Raw genomic sequence first — 21380 nt, forward strand, 5'->3', positions numbered from 1 at the left:
CCACTATTATAAAGCAGGATATCCTGAACTCCGGTTTGTTTCTGAACAATTTTACTCATAAAATGTATGACTCATAGAACAGGAATGACCATTTTCTATCATGTGATTCAAATTATACAGAGGACTGCCAAACTTGGAAAACATTTGGTAAAACAAGCGGTAACTAGATCTAAGAATTTAAAACTTCATTTCTGTTCCTAACTGAAGGCTTATAGCAACTCTACATGAGTTTGGTTCACTTTGCCACATGTGTGCTGAGGCTGATGAACAACCGATATCTTTACTGTGCTACTCAATTCATTTCTGGTTCAAGCTAACCACACCAGCACAATAGGCAGTTAGAATAGAAGAGGGAGATCACTTAGACTAGGGTTACAATGGTGATTAAACCTCTTTGCCACTACGGATGGCCATAGATGGTGCAAATTTCTTTCCTGCAACCACAGGATGCTGACAGAGGAATCCCTCCTGCCCAAGTATTCCCTGCTGTACTGGCCGAGATTCGAACCATCTATGGCCGGCCTAAGAGATTTAACTCATTGCTGTTGATCATCTCATTAAGGCCCCTTTCACACATGCGGACCATTCAGATCCGCCTTTTCAGTTTTTCAGGCGGATCTGAACAGATGCCCCATGCATCTCTATGGGGCAGCGGATGTCAGCAGAGACATGTCCACTGACATCCAATCCTGGCCATCAAACCTGGACGGATGGAAACCCTATTTTCCATCAGTCTGGCGGATCGGAGGAGAACGGACAGGAGGTCCGTTTTCATCCGATTCCCCCATAGGGGACAGTGGGGATCTGACACCTCCATCTCCGCACACAGAGTGGAGACGGAGCTGTCATTCCCCCTGCTCAGTGGGGATCGCCGAATCGATCTCCTCCCCCCCCCCCACTGAGCAAAACGGCTCCGTCAACGGAACAGAGCCGTGTGAAAGGGGCCTAATGGTACACTGATGTTACAGTGTGATGACAGTTGGATAACAATCAGTTTAATCTCACAGAAGCAAGAGATATTTTATCACTAGTAGCCCTAGGTTCAGGGGTAATTGACAGACTGAATTCTGTTGATGGGGGCACCTTTATCTTTTCAAATATCAGTAGGTTTAAGGCTGGTTTTTATGGAACAGCCTTGGGGCCATCATAAAAAAATTTCAAAGATTTCTGAGTTTGAAAATGTTTTTTTTTTTTTTTTTTACAGAATTCTGAGTTTGCAAGTCAGAATTCTGACTTTTATTCTCAGAATTGTGTTTAATACATTTTTAGCATGGTCCAAACTTTTAATCTCAGAATTCTGACTTTCAAATTTAGAATTCTATAAAAAAAAAAAAAAAGAAAATATTTTCAAACTCAGAAATCTTTGAAACTTTTTTTATGATGGCCCCAGGGCTCTTCCATAGGTTTTGTATACAGTGGGTACGGAAAGTATTCAGACCCCCTTAAATTTTTCACTCTGTTATATTGCAGCCATTTGCTAAAATCATTTAAGTTCATTCTTCTTCCTCATGAATGTACACATAGCACCCCATACTGACAGAATTGTTGACATTGTTGCAGATTTATTAAAAAAGAAAAACTGAAATATCACATGGTCCTAAGTATTCAGACCCTTTGCTCAGTATTTAGTAGAAGCCCCCTTTTGATCTAATACAGCCAGGAGTCTTTTTGGGAAAGATGCAACAAGTCTTTCACACCTGGATTTGGGGATCCTCTGCCATTCCTCCTTGCAGATCCTCTCCAGTTCTGTCAGATTGGATGGTAAACGTTGGTGGACAGCCATTTTTAGGTCTCTCCAGAGATGCTCAATTGGGTTTAAGTCAGGGCTCTGGCTGGGCCATTCAAGAACAGTCACGGAGTTGTTGTGTGAAGCCACTCCTTCGTTATTTTAGCTGTGTGCTTAGGGTCATTGTCTTGTTGGAAGGTAAACCTTCAGCCCCCACAGCATGATGCTGCCACCACCATGCTTCTCTGTTGGGACTGTATTGGACAGGTGATGAGCAGTGCCTGGTTTTCTCCACACATACCGCTTAGAATTAAGGCCAAAAAGTTCTATTTTGGTCTCATCAGACCAGAGAATCTTATTTCTCACCATCTTGGAGTCCTTCAGGTGTTTTTTAGCAAACTCCATGCGGGCTTTCATGTGTCTTACACTGAGGAGAGGCTTCCGTCGGGCCACTCTGCCATAAAGCCCCGACTGGTGGAGGGCTGCAGTGATGGTTGACTTTCTACAACTTTCTCCCATCTCCTGACTGCATCTCTGGAGCTCAGCCACAGTGATCTTTGGGTTCTTCTTTACCTCTCTCACCAAAACTCTTCTCCCCCGATAGCTCAGTTTGGCCGGACGGCCAGCTCTAGGAAGGGTTCTGGTCGTCCCAAATGTCTTCCATTTGAGGATTATGGAGGCCACTGTGCTCTTAGGAACCTTAAGTGCAGCAGAAATCTTTTTGTAACCTTGGCCAGATCTGTGCCTTGCCACAATTCTGTCTCTGAGCTCTTCAGGCAGTTCCTTTGACCTCATGATTCTCATTTGCTCTGACATGCATTGTGATCTGGAAGGTCTTATATAGACAGGTGTGTGGCTTTCCTAATCAAGTCCAATCAGTATAATCAAACACAGCTGGACTCAAATGAAGGTGTAGAACCATCTCAAGGATGATCAGAAGAAATGGAAAGCACCTGAGTTAAATATATGAGTGTCACAGCAAAGGGTCTGAATACTTAGGACCATGTGATATTTCAGTTTTTCTTTTTTAATAAATCTGCAACAATGTCAACAATTCTGTGTTTTTCTGTCAGTATGGAGTGCTATGTGTACATTCATGAGGAAGAAGAATGAACTTAAATGATTTTAGCAAATGGCTGCAATATAACAAAGAGTGAAAAATTTAAGGGGGTCTGAATACTTTCCGTACCCACTATAGGTCACTCAGCAAAGTAGAAATTCTCTTTCAAAACATAACTGACCCATGCACAGTTCGGATTTAACCTGATATTAGCTAAATCACTCAAAATTCGACATGTGGGTGGCTCTGTTGGCACCACCTGGCTGGACAAAAGTCTATTGGCTGGAAAATTGTTGGCTAAACAGTGTCTGCACCCATTCAGATGCAATCACTGTCCAGATATTTAGGCTTGCCATAGATGAAACTATCAGAGCAAACTAGTTTGTGTCTTCTCTCTTAAAATGTAAGAAGAATCCTGAGTGATCCAGCTTCTGCTCACCCTTCTTTGTCCTAGGTTTTGTACAACACTTTTACACCTTGACTTTGGCGAGTGTGCACTCATTTGGTTTTTGTCTAATAAAATTAAGACGGTAATCCACTAGGCCTTTCAGCCTCCCCCCCCCCCTTTTTTTTTTTTTTTTGTCTAAATGCAAGTATCGCTCAGTACAGCATTCAGCCACTGCATATTTTATAATGCCATTGATTTTGAAAGACTGCTGGCGGCTGGGCTGAATGCTTCACCTTTTTATCTCTGGGTTTTGATGCACCTAGACCATACAGCTAGTGTGCATGAGACTTCTATTTTAAGTTAGATTCCCCCCCCCCCCCCGTAGTAAAAAATAAGATGCAGCATATCCCCTATACTGATTTTCAATGTTTGTAAAGTATCATTTGTTTTACTGGGACCTTCAGAACAGCTTACTGTACAAACGTTGTCAGGTAAACAAATGTCTGTCTAATGTTTTGCATGCGTCTCGGTGAATGAATCCTGAGACTAAATCGCATTAGAAAGAAACAATGGGGCTCTTTGTCATGTGTGCAACTCTATTTCATCCTGTACCAGATTCTTTGCCACACCCTTGTACAGATGTCAGTAGTTTTACTATATTACATTATATCCTTTCTGGCTTTGCCCTACATTCAGATTTTTTTATAATAAAAATGCTGTCTTTTATGGAATTAATTGGTTGCTATCCGCAATCATTTAGTAAGAGCAAGCAGATTCTAAAATGCTGATGCAAAATCCTGTTGCAATTTTTAAATGTATATAAGCCCCACTAAAACGCAGGACTAATATGTTGTATTTAGAAATCCATACCAGGCTGTAAGAGTCCACTTCTAAAAGGGTTTAAGGCCCCTTTCACACTTAGGGCTCTTTCACACGGGCGATCCGATCAGATCCGCCTGTCAGTTTTTTAGGCGGATCTGATCGGATCCTCCATGCAGCTCTATGGGGCAGCGGGTGTCAGCGGAGACATCTCCGCTGACACCCGCTGCCATCCGCATCCGATCCTGTGCTTGAAATCTGGACGGATGGAAACCCTATTTTTCCATCCGTTCAGTAATCGGAGCGGAGCGGATCTGATGAGAGCGGACAGGCGGTCCGCTCTCATCCGATCCCCCATAGAGGGCAGCGGGGGCTGAGACACCTCCCTCTCCGCTCTGCAAGCGGAGATGGAGCTGTCATCCGCCCGGCTCAGTGGGGATCGCGGATTGATCCCTGCTGAGCAACACGGATCCGCCTACGGAGCGGACCGTGTGAAAGAGCCCTTACGGTCCGTTCAGTTACGTCAAAATGTATCCGTTTTCCATCCGTTGTCATCCATTTAGGCCTCTTCATAGAAACGAATGGAGATTCTTCTGCTGCATATATGTGCACAGAAGATAAAGTCCAGTTGTGGACCTTCTGTAGTGGCGGCCGTGAACCACAAAGGGAAGATTTTGGAGGAGCAGGGACAACTTTGGGTAGTGTAGGGGAATGGTTTCTTCTATGTTCTGAAAAATTGTGTGTGTTTTTACTACTGCTATCTTTAGCTTATGGCCCTCTTTTTCACACATTTTGTCTATTTTTCATCCATCCATCAAAAAAAAAAAAAACAGACCTCAATGCATCTCTATGGAAAACAGATCAACTATTTACATAAGTTTACATCCACATCCCTCAATTTTGAAGAGAATCGAAGCCCTATTCTTGTTCTGTTTAAAAAAAAACGAAAAACGGATGTAATCGGACAAACAGGTTTTTTATTTTTATTTTTTTGCATTGGAAGTGGATTTAAAGAAACTGACGTAAACTTCACCTGTGTGTGGTGGGGTTTTTTTAAAAAAAAAAAAACATGACTGAACTGATGGAATGAATGGTCCCCATGTGTGAAAGGGGCCTTCGTTGGGATGTTGGGGGGGGGGGGGGGGATTCTGTGTGCCACTCACTATTTCGATGTGGGAAGATTGGGCTCGCTGCTAAGTTGTAAATATAATATTTATTACCAGGAGTTCCTGGAGCTCTGAAAGGTTTCATCCATGTTTTAAAAAGTTGTAGAAATGCTGCTCTAGTGACAGTTTAGAAATTGCTTTGCTCTCCAGTTTATGGATATCGGAGCAAAGTTACAAATGCAACACTTTGTGACCACCAGGATCTTTTCAACATGAAAAGCGGCGTGTACACATGATTGTCACTACTATGTAAAGTAGCAGAGTCAAATTAATTAAACATGTATGTGTTGCTTGTCACAGTTTAGTGAAGCCAGTTCCAGGCTGTTTGCTCAGGATTAACACATTCCATGCTAAGTGAGGAGAGTGTTAACGGGGTTTATTTAAATAGCGTGAGGCACAGAGCCCTAATAAGCCATGAATGTCGTAGAAACCAGTAAGGGTTTTTTTTATTTTTTATCTGGTATTTGCTAGAGGTGCATCCAGGGAACAGTGCTAGGGGCAGCGTACTATGGCAGAAGAGACAGGGGGCACATAACGAGAAAAATGCCTGTGAGATTTTGGCAAGCCTATTCAAATAAATGTTACCTTAACACTATGCACATTAAAGCGGAGTTCCAGCCCTTTCTGTGTTTTTGAAAGTCAGCAGCTACAAAAAATGTAGCTGCTGACTTTTTTTAATAAACACACACTCACCTGTCCAGCGATGCGGCCGCCTGAAGCCTCGATCCTCTCCTCTCCCCGGCGCCGGCATCACTAGTGTGGGCACCTGGCTGTGACTGTGCAGGTTCACAGCAGGGTGCGCACTGCGCATACCCGAGTCGTGCTGGGCAATCTTCTGGGACCTGTGACGTGTCCCAGAAGATTGCAGGGAGGGAGGGGGAGAGGAGAACCTTTTGCTCGAGCCCCGAGCGGGAGTGGGTACCGTCAAAACTAGGTACCCCCCCCCCCAAAAAAAAAAGACATGCCAGATGTGGCTTGTCAGGAGTCTTTAAGGTGGAACTTCCACTTTTGGGTGGAACTCCGCTTTAACACAGCACCTAGAAGTCAGAGACATTTCAATTATATTTTTCTAAAAATTGCTATTGCCTTAGATTATATCACTCAAAGGGGAAATCTTGGGATGAAAATACCGTATTTTCCGGCGTATAAGACGACTGGGCGTATAAGACGACCCCCCCCTAATTTTTATCTACCGGTAATACTTATACTTAGGTTACTTTGGAGATATTATACTCGGCGTATAAGACGACCCCCCCCCCCCATTTTTGGGGGATTTTTTTGAGGTTCAAAAGTAGTCTTATACGCCAGAAAATACAGTAGTTGAAATTTTGTTTAAATGGCAAATGGGGATATATGTTGTGCATCATTGGTTCCTTTCACACGGTTATCGTCAGATCAATCATGGTTTTTGCTAAGAAAAAAGCTGATGAATTTGTGATTCAGGTTATATCAGTTTACATTAGTCTGCACTTTAAAGAGGAAGTAAACCCTCCTCAGGAAGTTGTACCTATAGGTAAGCCTATGATAAGGCTTACCTATAGGTACTGTAAATATCTCCTAAACATGTACGGTTTAGGAGATATTTACCTTTAATGCAGCCAGTGACGTCACTGGCGCATGCCCTCTGAAGGAACGGCTGATCGTGCCGTTCCTTCAGAGCCCCGTGCCTTGAGCGTCGGCTCCCGCCCGCGTGCGCGGGAGTGACGTCACCGCGGCTCCGGCCAATCAGATGACCGGATGCCGCGATCCCGGAAGACGGGCGACTGAACATGTCGCTCGTCATACAGGTAAGAGAGCGGCACGGCGGGGGCTCGTTCTTGGGTAAGTATTTCATAATGAGCTAGTATGCGATGCATACTAGCTCATTATGTCTTTCTCTTGCAGGTTGTAAAAAAAAAAAAAATTTTTAAACGAGTTTACAACCTCTTTAAGTGATCCTTAAGTCTATATTTTTATTTTAAATATAACAAACATGTTATACTTACTTTGTTTAGTGATTTTACAGTTTGCTATGGGGGCACCTGAGCCGAGTCACAGCTCTGTGTGTCTCTCCTGATTGGCTAACTGATTTTGGCAGCAGCGGGTGACAATGGCGCAGCTGCTGTGGATCGGCCAATAAAGAATAGCGCCGCAGCTGTGCGTCGGCCAATAAAAAGGGAGAGTCCCAGACAGCTGAGGCACTCGTGCACATCGTTGGATTGAGATGGGGCAGAGTGGGGCTGCTGTGCACAGATTTTTTTTTTTTTTTTTCATCATAATGCATTAAGATACAATAAAAAAACATCTGCCATTAGAATCACTTTAACCACTTAAGCCCCGGAGGATTTGGCTGCTAAAGGACCAGGGGTTTTTTTGCGATTTTTTACTGCGTGACTTTAACGGACAATTGCGCGGTCGTGCGACGCTGTACCTAAACGAATTTGACGTCCTTTTTTTCCCACAAACAGAGCTTTCTTTTGGTGGTATTTGATCACCTGTGCGATTTTTTTGATCACGCGCTATAAACAAAAAAAGAGCGTAAATTTTGCAAAAATAACAATATTTTTCACATTTTTTTATATGAAATTCCCCAAAAAAAAAAGTAAAAATCAAAATTTTTTAACATTTTTCGGCCAATTTGTTTTATGCTACCTATGTTTGGTAAAAAAAATCGCAAAAAGCGTATTTTGATTGGTTTGCGCAAAAGTTATCGCGTTTACTAACAAAGAGAAAGATTTTTGTCATTTTTGGTGTTTTTTTTTTTAACGCGTAATGGCGGCGATCTGCGATTTTTTTTTCGGTACTGCGACATTGCGGCGGACAGATCGGACCCTTGACTGACATTTTTGACACTTTTGGGGTTACCAGTGACATTACTGCAGTAATCAGTGCTATACATATGCACTGTTACTGCAAAAATGACACTGGCAGGGAAGGGGTTAACTTTATTGGGAAGGGAGGGGTTAAGTGTGTCCTAGGGGCGTGCTTTCTACTGTGTAGGGACATTCCTATTGGTGTAAAAGCAAAGATCAACCGTTCTACATAGTAGAACGGTCAGATCTTTACTTTTACACAGGGAGAACTGACAGGCAGCTTGTTTACACAAGCTGCTCTGTCTTTCTCCCTTCACAGGAGCGATCGTAGTGTGGCCGGCGGACATCGAGTCCGCCGGTCACACGCACTGACTTGCCTGTGAACGAGCCGCGGCGGGCGCGCGCCTCGGCGGGCGCGCGCCCGCTCGCTATAGGCTCGCAAGTCAGTGACAGGCGAGTGACGTACCGATACGTCACTCTGCCTGGCCGGGGCTGACCGCCGCAGTATATAGTCGTGCGGCGGTCGGCAACCGGTTAAGTCTACATTCATTTTTACATTCATTTTTTTTTTTTTTTTTTTTCCGCTGTTGCAGAAACCAATCATGGATCACAAAAGTATAAACAAAAAATGTTTCTTGCCTAAAGCCTGATAGACACTATCAGTTTTTCTTAGTTCAACCCAGCGGGCTGAACAAAAAAAAACCTGAAGAGCTGGAAAGGAGATCCTGTGCTATTGTGTTTTTGGCTGAGAGCACTGATTGTATGCCGATCGGCAGATCCTTTTTTAGTCATGCCCCTTTAACAGAAGCTGGACGTTCAGCCAGCTTCTGTCGGCCCGGCTATCGTGCACATGGACCGATTGTTGGCCAGTTTCTATCGAACCGGCCGATACTGTCCAATATTCGGCCTGTGTGTATGGCCCTTAATTGACAAACGGAAGAGACAGCGGTTTGGAAGGATGAATGTGTAGGTGGGGTGCAGCGTGATGCAGCGGCAACAATATACACAGTGCAAGCGTGAAGAACGTGTAATGAAGCTGTGCAAAAACCATTCACAATAAATGCGGAGGGAAGACAGTCCAACCGGGAACACTCCGCCCAACAGCGTGTAGAGAGAAGCTTTCAGCCCAACTGACAGCACCTTTTTTCTTTTTTAGGAGGGGCAAAATGCGGCCTGGCCGTCTCATCCCCAAGTGGGAAGATGTCCAGAAAAGTTGCGACCCCCCCCCCCCCCCCACACGCTTTCCTTCCTTGTCAGGAACTTTTTCTACGCATGAAGCTAAACCTCCTCCTTTCTGCTTCCCCCAGCCCCCTAATACTCACCTGAGCCCCCTCCCTTGTTGCAGCGATGTGCGCGAGAGCCTTGGCTGTCCCAGGACTCCCTCTCCTCATTGGCTGAGACCACAGTCCCACAGCCAGGGAGCCAATGCGAAGAGAGCCGAACCAAGCCGTGGCTCTGTGTCTTATGGATGCATATAGAGGGGCTCGGGAGTGAGCATGCACCAGTGCACCCATAGCAAGCAGCTTGCTATGGAGGCACTGGTCAAGGAGGAGGAGCCAGGACCACAGGCAGGGGACCCAAGTAGAGGATAATCAAGGCTGTTTTTGAGAGCATGTACGTTTTGACCTGTGCTGTTTAAAAAAAAAAAAAAACCTTTTTAATACCACTTAAATAGGCTCTGTCTGCCCCAAGATGGCTGCTACAGTCACATGGGGCAGAAGCATCCAGTTGTATAGCTTCCCAAATGACCCAAAAACCATAGAGGAACCATGTTCCTCTGGACTCCCTCTCCAACTGCAGTGCTGCTGCGAACGAACGCCATCTACAGTGGAGAAAGTAGATTGCACCTGCCTACAAGTGGTTTAGCTTTATTTGTTCATTCATTCTCCTTATTTCATCCATATATTTCCAGATTGTTTAGGGCAGATTTACACTGTGCTGGTTTGCCTGCATTCTGGTAAGACACCAAACCACATATGCTTCCATGAGTTTTTCAGTTTAGCAAAATGCAGTCTGCAGCTTTCTTTAGCGTTTTAGAAAACAAAAACTGAATTCGTTCTCAGTGGTCGAGCATGCAAACTGGAGGAAAACCCACAACTGTGGAAACAGGCATTTAATCATGTAGGAATCTTGGGGGAGGCAAGCAGGATTATTGCTTTTCCAAATTGAAAGCATTCCAATGTTTGCTTGGAAGATATACAGCCAACTACATTCCAGGTGCCTACTCCCACTTGGATAAACCTGGCACGGTCAATAGAAGTCCAAACCACCTCAACTGTTGCCTCTCAAGCAATAGTGTCTCTAATGTAGGATCCTCCCAAACCTGCCAGTCACACACAGTAAGCCCAGCTGGTTTGTAGAAGAACCAGATTTCCTCTTCAAAGAAAGCAATGATTTCACAAAATAAAAAACTAAAGAAGTATCATGCCATAGAGGTTAGCGCTTCTGTCGGGTTTTTATTGTATGATCTGCTTTTTCACAAGGATTGGGAGCACCCAGACTTTCCCTACCATCAGTTTTAGGAGTTTGGCAGGTATCACTTCCCATTTGACAGCCGTGTGGTTGGAGGCACACGGTTGGTGGTTGAAGTCACATGGTTTCTTTGATTTTTCTAGAATAATGGCCACAATTGTTGAGACAAATCGAAGGATGGAATTTTTTTTCCATATTTGAGTGAATGAACTTCAACCTGTGAATGTGGGAAAAATCATCATTGTACACAGGACATGTGTGTCTGTCCTGCTGCTGGGACCTCCCCTCCTAGTATATAGCGAATGTCGGCTTTGAATAATCAAATTCGGAATTGATGTGTACTCGGAGATGGTAGCGGCAGCTGCCAATAGAGCAGTCTGAATCCGTTTATAAACACTGCTCAGAAGAATACACTGTAGCATGATACAAAATAATGCTGGCCAATCACTAAGTCCCGGTTCACATTTGTGCAGCGTGATCCCGCATTGCATCCGCACCCCTGCCAATTCACACTGCCATATGCGATACGCAGGGGGTATCAATTAAAAGTTAACGACACCCCCAGTTGCAATCGCATATCGCAGTGCGATCTGGAAGTTTGCACAGAATCGGAACGCACTAGTGTGAACCACTATGCGTTCCGATTCTGCTGCAGATAAAAAAAAGGGTCCTGTTCGAGTTTAGTGCGGATGCGGTGCAAATTCAGCCATACAAACTGTATGGCTGAAATTTGTACCGCACATGAGATCGCATGTAATTTAGGAGCAGTGCGCTCCGAATTACATGCGATCTCTTGTCATCGCACTAATGTGAACCGGGGCTTAGGCCCCTTTCACACGAACGATCCGATCAGATCCCCCTGTCAGTTTTTTTTTTAAGCAGACCTAATCGGATGCTCCATGCATCCCTATGGGGCAGTGGATGTCAGCGAAAACATCTCTGCTGACACCCGCTGCTATCCGATTCCAATCGTGTCCGTGAAATCCAGACGTATGGAAAGCCTAATTTCCATCCATCCAGCGGATGGGATCGGATAAGAATGGACAGGCTGTCCATTCTCATCAGTTTCCCCCAGAGGACAGCAGGGATCTGACCTGTTCAAAAGAAAAAGTGCATTTTGTTAGTTTGTCTTCTTTTTTTTTTTTTTTTTTTGGTCTAAGGCCCCTTTTACACAGGCGAACCGTTCAGATCCACCAAGAAAAAAACTGACAGGTGGATCTGAACGGTCCCCCCATACATCTCTATGGGGCATCAGATGTCAGCGGAGACATGTCCATCAAATCTGGACGGATGGAAACCCTATTTTCTATCCGTCCAGTGAATGGGATCGGATGAGAACGGACAGACGGTCCGTTCCCATCCGATTCCCCCCTAGAGATGCATGGGGACCTGACAGCTCTGTCTCCGCACACAGCCGCTGAGACACAGCTGTCGTCCTGGTCAGGGGGGGATCGGCGGATCGATTCCCTGCTGAGAAAAACTGAGTCCGCCTGACGGACTCCAAGTGTAAAAGGGCCCTAAATATTGCGAGGGGAAAAAAAAAATAAAACTATGTTGCAAGACAATATCCGTAAGGGTCCATTCACACTAGCGCGACTTGTCAGGCGACCAAGTCGCCTGACAAGTCGCGGTCGGTCGCTCGCCATTGATTAGCACAGGACTCGTTCTAATAGGAGCGACACAAGTCGCTTCGACTTAGAAAAAAAGGTCCTGTACTACTTTGGGGTGAACTGGAGGCGACTTGCATTGACTTCAATTATATGAAGTCCGTGCATGTCGTGCCAAAGTCGCGGTGCACGCTGTGCACCGCGACTTCACAGGTCGCCCCTGGAAGTCGGATCGTGCCAGTCTGAATGGGCTCTAAAAGAAAGCCTTGTCTGTCCTTATTAAATAAACATATTTATATATTTTTTTTTAAATGTATTCTCTTTAGTAATGACAAGGCTAATGCTAAATAAACTATATATAAGCACCTGTAATAAAGAAGTAAAATAAACAGATCTATAGCAGTAATTGATCGATCAACTGGTACATTCAGCCTGCCCATATATGGTTCCAAATCTCAGCCAGTTCCTGTTGATCCAGCCAAGATTCAAACCGTCTATGGCCAGCTTTATAAACAAAGGTAGTAGAATAATCTGAAACCAGGATCAGTATCAATCTCAAACCTACAGAATTGTGCTTGGAAATCTACACACAATTTTACAAAGCTTTTATTTGTGGAGTAGATTCTGGTTTCTATATGCTGAGCATTGTCAGTGTACACGGATTATCTGACAAAGCTCAGTTTTCTAAACCTGACCTGATCATGAAAATGTGACTCTTTAGGACCCAAACACAAACTAGAGCTTAGGAGCATTTTCCCTATTTACATAGAATAAGGCTTGTTTTTTGCCTTCGCTACATTGGGGAGCGTCTCATGGCTGTCTGCTGCTGACGTCTCTTCTAGCTAAATGCCCATGGGGTTTCTGTAGAATCTCTAAGACAGGTCATCAGGGAATGCATTATTTGAATAAACATTTTTTCTTTGTCTCGATTCCTATATCCCCATCTGTTTACCAGACTGTTTTCCCAACCTGCTATAACCATTAATCTGACCATATGATGGCAAATGAAAAGTTACAAATGTTCCAAAAGCATCAACATTTATTTAATTCAATGAAACTACAGAAGGACCAGATACATATTTTATATGGTCTGACAAAAATATCTTTGCAGCACAGTGGATAAGTGATTCGCATTTCCCCTTAGCAGAACTAGGGTTGTCAGTTCGAATCCCAACCACGGCACTGCCTACATGGAGTTTGCATGTTCTCCTTGTGCCTGCGTGGGTGTTCTTCGGGTACTCTGGTTTTCTCCCACACTCCAAAGACATGCTGGCTAACTAGCTCTACTATGTGTATATATGAATAGGAGTAAGGCCGGCCAAACACGGTTCAAATCTCGGCCGGTTCAGCAGGAACCGGCGAGGTTCGAACCGTGTATGGGCAGGCTGAATGTACCAGGTTAAGTGATTGATCAACTTGGGTACAACCAGCATGCTGGGTTTTACCTGCAATTATCGCTAGCCGTTAGCAATAATCATTGTCTTCCCCTAGTGGGCAAGCTAGGAAGATCACTTTTGTCCTGGTGGTCATTTCCACCAGAACTTATAGTGAGGGAAAACCCAAAATTTTGAGTGGCCACCAGAACAGAAATACTGGGAAAATATTCAGGGAAAAAATGTCTAGGAAGATTTCTTTCTTTTGCAGAAATTTCCTTTTTTTTTTTTTTTTTTTTGAATCTACAGGACAGGAAGTAGAGTAAAATGTCTCCCATTCTCCCTCTGCTGTGGTGGTCAATAGCCTGCAGGCCACACACAGATGGCAAACAGGCTGCATTATTGGGCATCAGGGGGTTAAATTCTCATTAAATCTAGGGAGGAGATGAGGCTGATTTATTACTTGCAGTATGTTATCTGCAAGTTTAGTGCAAGGCTTTCGACCTTACATTGTTCATGAAGGAGGCTGGAGTGCAACCATGCACCTTATGGCACTTTTCCACTGCAAGTACCGGCTCGGCTCTACTCAACCCTGCTTGGCCCGGTTTGCTTTTCCACTGCTGGTACCGCATGGTACGGTGTTGGAACGGTTCGGTACTGTACGGTATGGTTTGCTTTTCCACTAAAGTTAAGTGGGTGGGATAACAACGGGGTGGGTGGGATTCTCTGACCAATCAGTGGCTAGTAGTGACTGCATGCAAAGGATTGTGGGATATGGTACCTCTTGGAACCACAATCGAGGTGGTACTGTTTTTGAGAGCCGTACCGTTCGGTTCCATGCAGTGGAAAAGCGCCGCCGTACCGTACCGAACTGTTGCTACACCGTACCATGCGGTACCAGCAGTGGAAAAGCACAAAAGCGAGCCGAACCGTTTGGTTCCATGCAGTGGAAAAGCGCCATTGGAGGAGGCAGCGCTGGACCGGCCCCATGGATCGAGGAAGCCTAAAAGGCTATATTTTTGGCTTTCCTGAAATTCAGCTTTTGCTAATCACCTCTGACCTATCCAAAAATGAAAGAAAAAAAATAAATAAGGTTGTGTCTTGATATACTTTAAAGGGGAGTAATCCACTCAAATGTGACATTCTATTGATGGGTAGAGCAAGAGCAAGTCCCCTATCTGATGGAGCCCCTGACGTCCTACATCTTACATATTCGAATAGTGAGATGTCCCTGACAACTCTGCTCTGTTCATCTGGGAAGACAGATCTCTCACAAATGGGCTATCCCAAGAGTAATCACTTTCTGGTGGTTCAACCCTACAACGTCTACCAACTGAAATATCAGTCAACTGATCTCAAAAACCCATGTACCTTAGCCGTATGCGTTTTTTACACAATGGTTTTCAGAATAAAAAGTCAATAGGAAATGGAATGTCTGGAGAGAAAAAAAAATTTCTTGTACAGCTCGTAAACTTTTAAACTTTGAAAACCAAAACCAATCTGAGAGGCCGACCTCCAAAATCAAAAACAGTTGACAATTGCTGTGTGACAAAATCTGCTTTTTAATTCTTTAATGTTCACAATTGGTTACAAACTGACTAAAGGGAAATAAACCTGGGGGGCTTTTTAGTATGTGAAGTTTGCTTAAAGCGGTTGTATCCCGCTTTTTGACACTTTTACCTACAGGTAAGCCTATAATAAGGCTTACCTGTAGGTACAAATAATATCTCCTAAACCGGCACGGTTTAGGAGATATTTACAGTGCATGCAGCCGCTCGCGCGAGCGGCGCATGCGCTCTGAAGGTCCGGGGGGACCTTCTATTAACTTGCCGGGAGCTTGCCGGAAAAATCACTCCCGCGCGCATGCGCGGGAGTGACGTCATCGCGGCTCCGGCCAATCAGCGCGCTGGAGCCGTCTCTTTCGGCCAATCAGCGCGCCGGAGCCGCCGAACCCGGAAGAGACGACGAGGGATCATGGCAGCGCCCGCATCGATGTCCGGGGGTCCGTGTCGGGGCTTCGTTTTAAGGTAAGTTAAACATAATGGGCTAGTATGCGATGCATACTAGCTCATTATGCCTTTGTCTTGCAGGTTTTTTTTTTTTTTTTTTAATAGGGTTTACAACCGCTTTAAAGAGAAACTACACCCCTACCTAGCTAAATGTAATTTTCTCTTACGTCCTCCGACAGTCGCCGCCCCTCATAAGTCATCACTAGTGGGTATTGACTTCCGCTCCGCAGGAGTAGCTAGGCATAAGACTTGTAAAAGAACAATAAATCTACATAGTCACACCCATGGGGGCTGTCCTTCTAGTCCAATACCCCCCTGCAATAGCCATCCCACTTCAGTTTGGTGGCAAGCAGTGAAAGTGTATAACAAAAAACCCCAAAAAGAGGGGTGGGGGCGGCGACTGTCAGGGGACTCAGAGAAAGGAATTTTACGGTAAGATTTTACAAAAATTCAGTTTTTACCCCCTAGTTTCTGAGGTCCACCATGGTCCTTCCTCCAGCCCAATGTTCCTCTACATTGCTGTACTCCTATGACGCCATCTTGCACATGCACAGACATACTGTAGGTCTCTCTGTTTTTTTGGACCTGCCAGAGCTGCCCAGTATGTCTGCACATATGTGGAGCCATGTAGAACCCCCGCACATATGCTGTCATGTGCCAGCCTAGGTCCCGTAGACTGGCATAAACTCCCGCTTTTGTATGCGCAAGGGTATGCATGTGCAGCCCTGCCAGGTCTTATTGTTCCTGCGCTGTGTCTGCACATGTGAGAGATTACGCTGCATGCATTATCCTTGCCTAATATACAGTATGTTTTGTTTACAAAAAAAAAACCACTTGTGTAAGAGGGAGGCGGTAGGAGTCAAAGGAGGGCAAGTCCTAATTATTGGTGAAGGTTCACTTTAAGATGGGTTTGATAAACTGCAAGATTGATATCATTCAGTTTCCCACTGTCGGGCTAGAAGGCTGTGTACAACTCTGGTCATCGTTTGCCCATCATGTGATTTTGAAAAAAGCTCAAAATTCTCCTCCCTAAAAATAAGTCAGGAGATGAGTAACTCCTCTGTAATGCTCCACCCAACATTAGTCAGACACATTCCTGTATGCGGTGTCTGTTCACTGAGAAATCAGTGCAGCCCTCTGACTCTTGTGTGCTAGACCAGAGCTTGCAGCGTCTCATTTTTAGTCATAAGAAATTCAGTGATTGATCTGGAACCTAATGAGTCATGTAAAAGCAAGCAATTAGGTTTTCATTTTAGTAGCAGCAGAATATTCTTTAACGGGAGTCGACCAATATTGTTTTTTCAGGCCGATAGCCGATAATGGGTGCCGTTATTCTGTACATTTGAAGTTTTGAAAAACTAACATCCTTTCTACACAAATCTGGTATAAACTGAACATGGTAATGTTTATTAAAATTTGAAACATTAAGGGCTCCTTCTTCACACTATACCTGCATGAAAACTGCACAGATTTCACTTGCAGAGACCTCTGTTTCATATCCGTTTTCATGCAGGTATGGTGTGAAGAACGAGCCCTTAATGCTGTGGCTGGCTGGCATGGATGGTGCATCCTGCTGTGGCTGGCTGGCTGGCACAGACGGTGCTCCCTGCTGTGGGAGTGTGGCTGGCTGGCACCCTGGCCCTGCTGTGGCTGGCTTGTCCTCTGGTTCAGTTCTGCGCACTGTTTGGTGAGGGAGGCGGCGGCCTGTGCCCTATCCGGGTAGAAGAAGCAGGCACACGGCACAACATACATAACGATGTCACTTGCGTGTGCCACACGCTGCCACCCACTGGACCTGCAGTGCAAACCACATGTGTCCTGGCAGCTTCTACCTGGGCTGATGACAGTGGTAGTGCACACTGGGGCCCCAAAGAGATCTTCGCAGCAGCAGGGGGAGGTCTGACCAATATCGGTACGTTTCTGACCAATATCGATATTTAAAAAATCGCGACTATCGGCCCTAATAATTGGCAGCTTTGATAATCCTTAAGAGCCGGTTCACACTGGGGCAGCTCAGTCTCCCCGACTTTGAGCCGCCCCGTGCAGAACGACTTCATCGTGGCTTGCAAATGACTAATAGAAGTCAATGCAAGCCGCTCCGAAGTCGCCCCCAAGTAGTGCAGGAACCCTTTTCTAAGTTTCACTGAAGTTGTGCAGTTCTGCAAAGAAAAGTGGGGGGAAAATTGCAATTTATAGATGTGAAAAGTTAGTAGAGACATATCCCAACAGACTAAAGGCTGTAATTTAAAGCAAAATGTGGTACGAAAAAATACTAAAATTGGAAGAGGTGTGATCTGTTTTGAATTTTTTTTTTTTTTTTTTTTTTTACAGGTTGGTGTAATAGCGTTCACTTGGATGTTATAAGTTTGACTAGTAAATAAAGCTGGATGAAACAAAAATGTGTCTGTCTTAATTTCAGACTGCAAAGCAACGAAATGTGATTATTTAAAGGGGAGGGGGGTGATTCTTTTCTATACACACTGTATAATCTATATTATATAGTGTGTGTGTGTGTTTAAATGATTTATATTATATTAACCTGCTGAACTGTGCCAGCACTGGCTAGTCAGTGCTCTCCTTCCCAAATTTCATTCTTAGCAATGTCTAATGCCTCGTACACATGCAACGATTGTTGGCCATGAATTTTGGCCAACGTCCAATCGGCCGATTTTCGGCTTGTTAGTATGATGCTTCTGACAACCGTTTCCGACTTTTCGGCCAAACAAAATCTGGTGTGCATGCTATAAAATTTTTGTTGGCCGTCAACAGAACGGCCGATTTTCCATCAGTCAGTACAGATTTCGGCAGACAAAATTCAGATGAGCAAGACTGGGCATGCTCAGAGAAGAAAAAACACACGGAAAGTTAACCAGCACATGACATCACTTCTGAAGTTGGTTTTTGTTGGCCGAGAAAATTCGTGTGCAGTCTAGAGCACATTTCAACCAACACAACAACACTGGACAAAAGACGGCCGATAATCGTTGCATGTGTACGAGGCTTTAGGCTTGAAATGTTTGATATCCATTTACTTGGCACAACCTCATTTTTTATTCTACCCATGTATACCTTTGTACATAAACAACTGTGCAGATACTGTATAATGTGACATAAACAAATAGCAACTGCCACTGTTTTTTGTTCTCCAGGGTCTCTGCTTTTAGAAAATATATATTTTTTAGGGGTTTAAAGTATCTTCTAGCAAACCATACAGATTTTAACGTGTGCAAAAAAATTAGGATAATGCCCTAATTAGGAAGTGGTTGAGGACTCATTAAGCACCATGATTTATTGATATCCATTTTTAAATGTTTTTTTTTTTTGGTATTTTAAGAATTTTATTGCCATAAATGGGCAACTGTAGGTCAAGACACACAAATCCTTTATTCTAAAACATTAGTGTGGACAGGTCTTACTGAAATGATGCGCTTTCTCTTGTCCATGCATTTGTCTGTGTTTGTACTGTATAGTATGTGTAATCACTTTTCCTACGCATTATGACCAGTTTATTTTTTTTCTCATATACAGGTCAAGATGAATTTGATTTGGGCCAGGCTTTCGGTAAGCATGAAATACTAAAATGAAATGGCCAATAAGTTTGATGTTCTAGATTTAATGAGGCTTGGCATTAGACAGAAGGATCCAATAGTCATATTTTTAAAATAGTTTAACGGCCTTTTCTCACATAACGCATTCATCTCTACTGAACCCGGGGTTGGGGCAACCAGCAGCCATGGCACCACATGTTGGAGTACTTAACTGCAGGGTTACAGAAATTTAGTTAGGTTTAGGGTTTTGGATAAGGTAAGAAAGGATAATAAACTGTCAGGTTTAACATTTTTGCTGTTTGTATCCCAACTGGGTAGATTCACCTTTCCCATTTGTGTTGGTAACCATCGTCCTCAAGACAGATTGGGTATGGCCATAAATGTTGCATTCAGAGCAAAGTCTTGGCTATCAATTGTATGTTGACCTTAAAATTCATATCCAGATAATGGGCCTGCTTCTTCAGCTATTAACCTGTTCCTTATTTTATTTTTACCTTTGCTCAGAAATACTTGGTGATCCTGCCATTTCTGATTGGTTACTGTTTACGCCAAGCATGGAAGCACATTTGTTAACATGCTCAGTTTGTCCCTTGGATGGCTGCTATAAATTACAGAATGCAGTGCCCATGCCTATACCTCTGTTGTCAGCTTGTGGCCACGGCTCTGCCCAGTTCTACTAAGTTCAATGACATTGGCTTTCTCCTTCCTGCTCTATAGTAATTCTGCTGCCCATCCTCCCTGCTTTAGATGTAAACCCGCCGAGCCTTGCTGAATTCAATGATAGTGGCTTTCTTATCTGCCCTAAAATCATTCTGCTGCCTGTGTATACACCCCTTCTGCTCAGTGGAGTTGAATGACAGGGGCTTTGCGCAGGGCTCTCACTTTCACAACTTCATAGTACCCAGAGAGGAAACTATGTTTCCTGCTAAGTAAAGCATAGGCACAGTCCACTGGCTTGCTATGCAGCTGCAGTGATGTCATGAGGAGCAAGCTTCAGACTCATTTAGGGTATGACAGTGGTGCAGAGGACAAATGGGAGGCTTGAGCTTGGGAGCCCAGGCAGGGCTCAGGGACATTCTGGAGTGGGAGGACATAGGGGTGAATTGACAAACAAAAAGTGTTGGCAGAGTATTGAAATGATGCGTTGGAATCCTCTTGCATGCAGAAACTACCCTTTACCTTCATGGAGGATAAGCTGAACACAGCTTTACATGGAACTGGAAACCGTAGCATACAAATATATACACTGAGACAGATAATACTTCCTCTCATCATAGATACATGTACACTACACTGTAACACTGCAGTGCCACCTGCTGGTATAAATGGGTATAATGCATATATGTAGTTCACAGTACATGCTGTTGTACTTCAAACACCCCTTCTCAACAACCTGTGCTTTGTCAAATTACATTCAGCTTCTTCTGAATATAATTGACTTTCTTTCGCCAAAGCTTGGTGAGTGCATCAGCAGTCATCTCATCTGACTGGTAGTATTGAAGGTTAATAACACCCTTTGTTCTTGATTATCCCTCGGGTGATACTTGACGTTGACGTGTTTGGTCCTAGGATTGACCCTTTCTGATTGTGTAAGCTTTTTATACATCCCTGGTTGTGTTCAAAAATGGGAAATGGTTTTGACAGGTCTACCCCAATGTCCACGAAAAGTTGATGAATCCATATCGCTTCTTGGCGTGTGCTACTGCAATTTACTCTGCTTCAGTTGAAGATAGAGCGACAACTTTTGCTTGCTTTTGCCTAGACCAACTTATGGTTCCCTCCATACTGGATGAATCCACTTGTGGATTTGTGGTCTGCGCAGTCCCTGGCCCAATCAGCATCAACATATCTGACCATATCTCCTTCCCTTTCTTGTTCAAAACAAGTTAGGATTCTGTAACCCTTAGTTTGATCACTGTAGCCTACTAGAATGCCCTCCTTGGCTCTGTCTTCCAGCTTGGATCGTTTCTCACTTAAAATATAGTCATATGCTTTACATCCCAACAGTCTGATGTGCCCTATGCTATGCTTTGATTCATGCCACATTTCAAATGGAGTATTTTTAATGGCTCTTGAGGGTAGTCTGTTCTGTAGGTAGGTTGCAGTCATGACTGCTTCTCCCCAGTACTTGTGAGGTAGGTTGGCATCTGACAACATGTACCTGGCCATTTTCCTTCAGGAGTGTATGGTGTAGTTGTCTGGTGAACTATTCCAGGTCTCTTCAGGTAGGAGTCTACTTCTTTGCTTATGTATTCTCCCCCATTGTCTGTATTATTCCTGGTTTCCAATGGAATTTGTTGCTAGACATGGCCACACACTCTTGAAGTTACTCTGTTTCATTCTTGTGATTCATCAGATAAGCAGTTGTGTACCTTGAATAATCATCAATGAAAGTCAGTAGATATCTGTTCCTGCCTGAC

The 21380-nt window shown here is 44.1% G+C and overlaps 1 protein-coding gene across 1 annotated transcript in view; it reads left to right on the forward strand.

Annotated features, from left to right (window-relative positions):
• CD99 (CD99 molecule (Xg blood group)) overlaps positions 1–21380 on the forward strand; it is a 105006-nt gene that overhangs the window by 23641 nt on the left and 59985 nt on the right. Inside the window, exons 3-4 of the mRNA XM_082248000.1 lie at positions 18941–18977; positions 20968–21050. Coding sequence (XP_082104126.1) covers positions 18941–18977; positions 20968–21050 — 120 coding nt within the window. The remainder of the gene's footprint in view (positions 1–18940; positions 18978–20967; positions 21051–21380) is intronic.

The sequence above is a fragment of the Pelophylax lessonae genome (genome assembly GCF_965119305.1).
Source record: "Pelophylax lessonae genome assembly, chromosome: 2".
Lineage (NCBI taxonomy): Eukaryota > Metazoa > Chordata > Amphibia > Anura > Ranidae > Pelophylax > Pelophylax lessonae.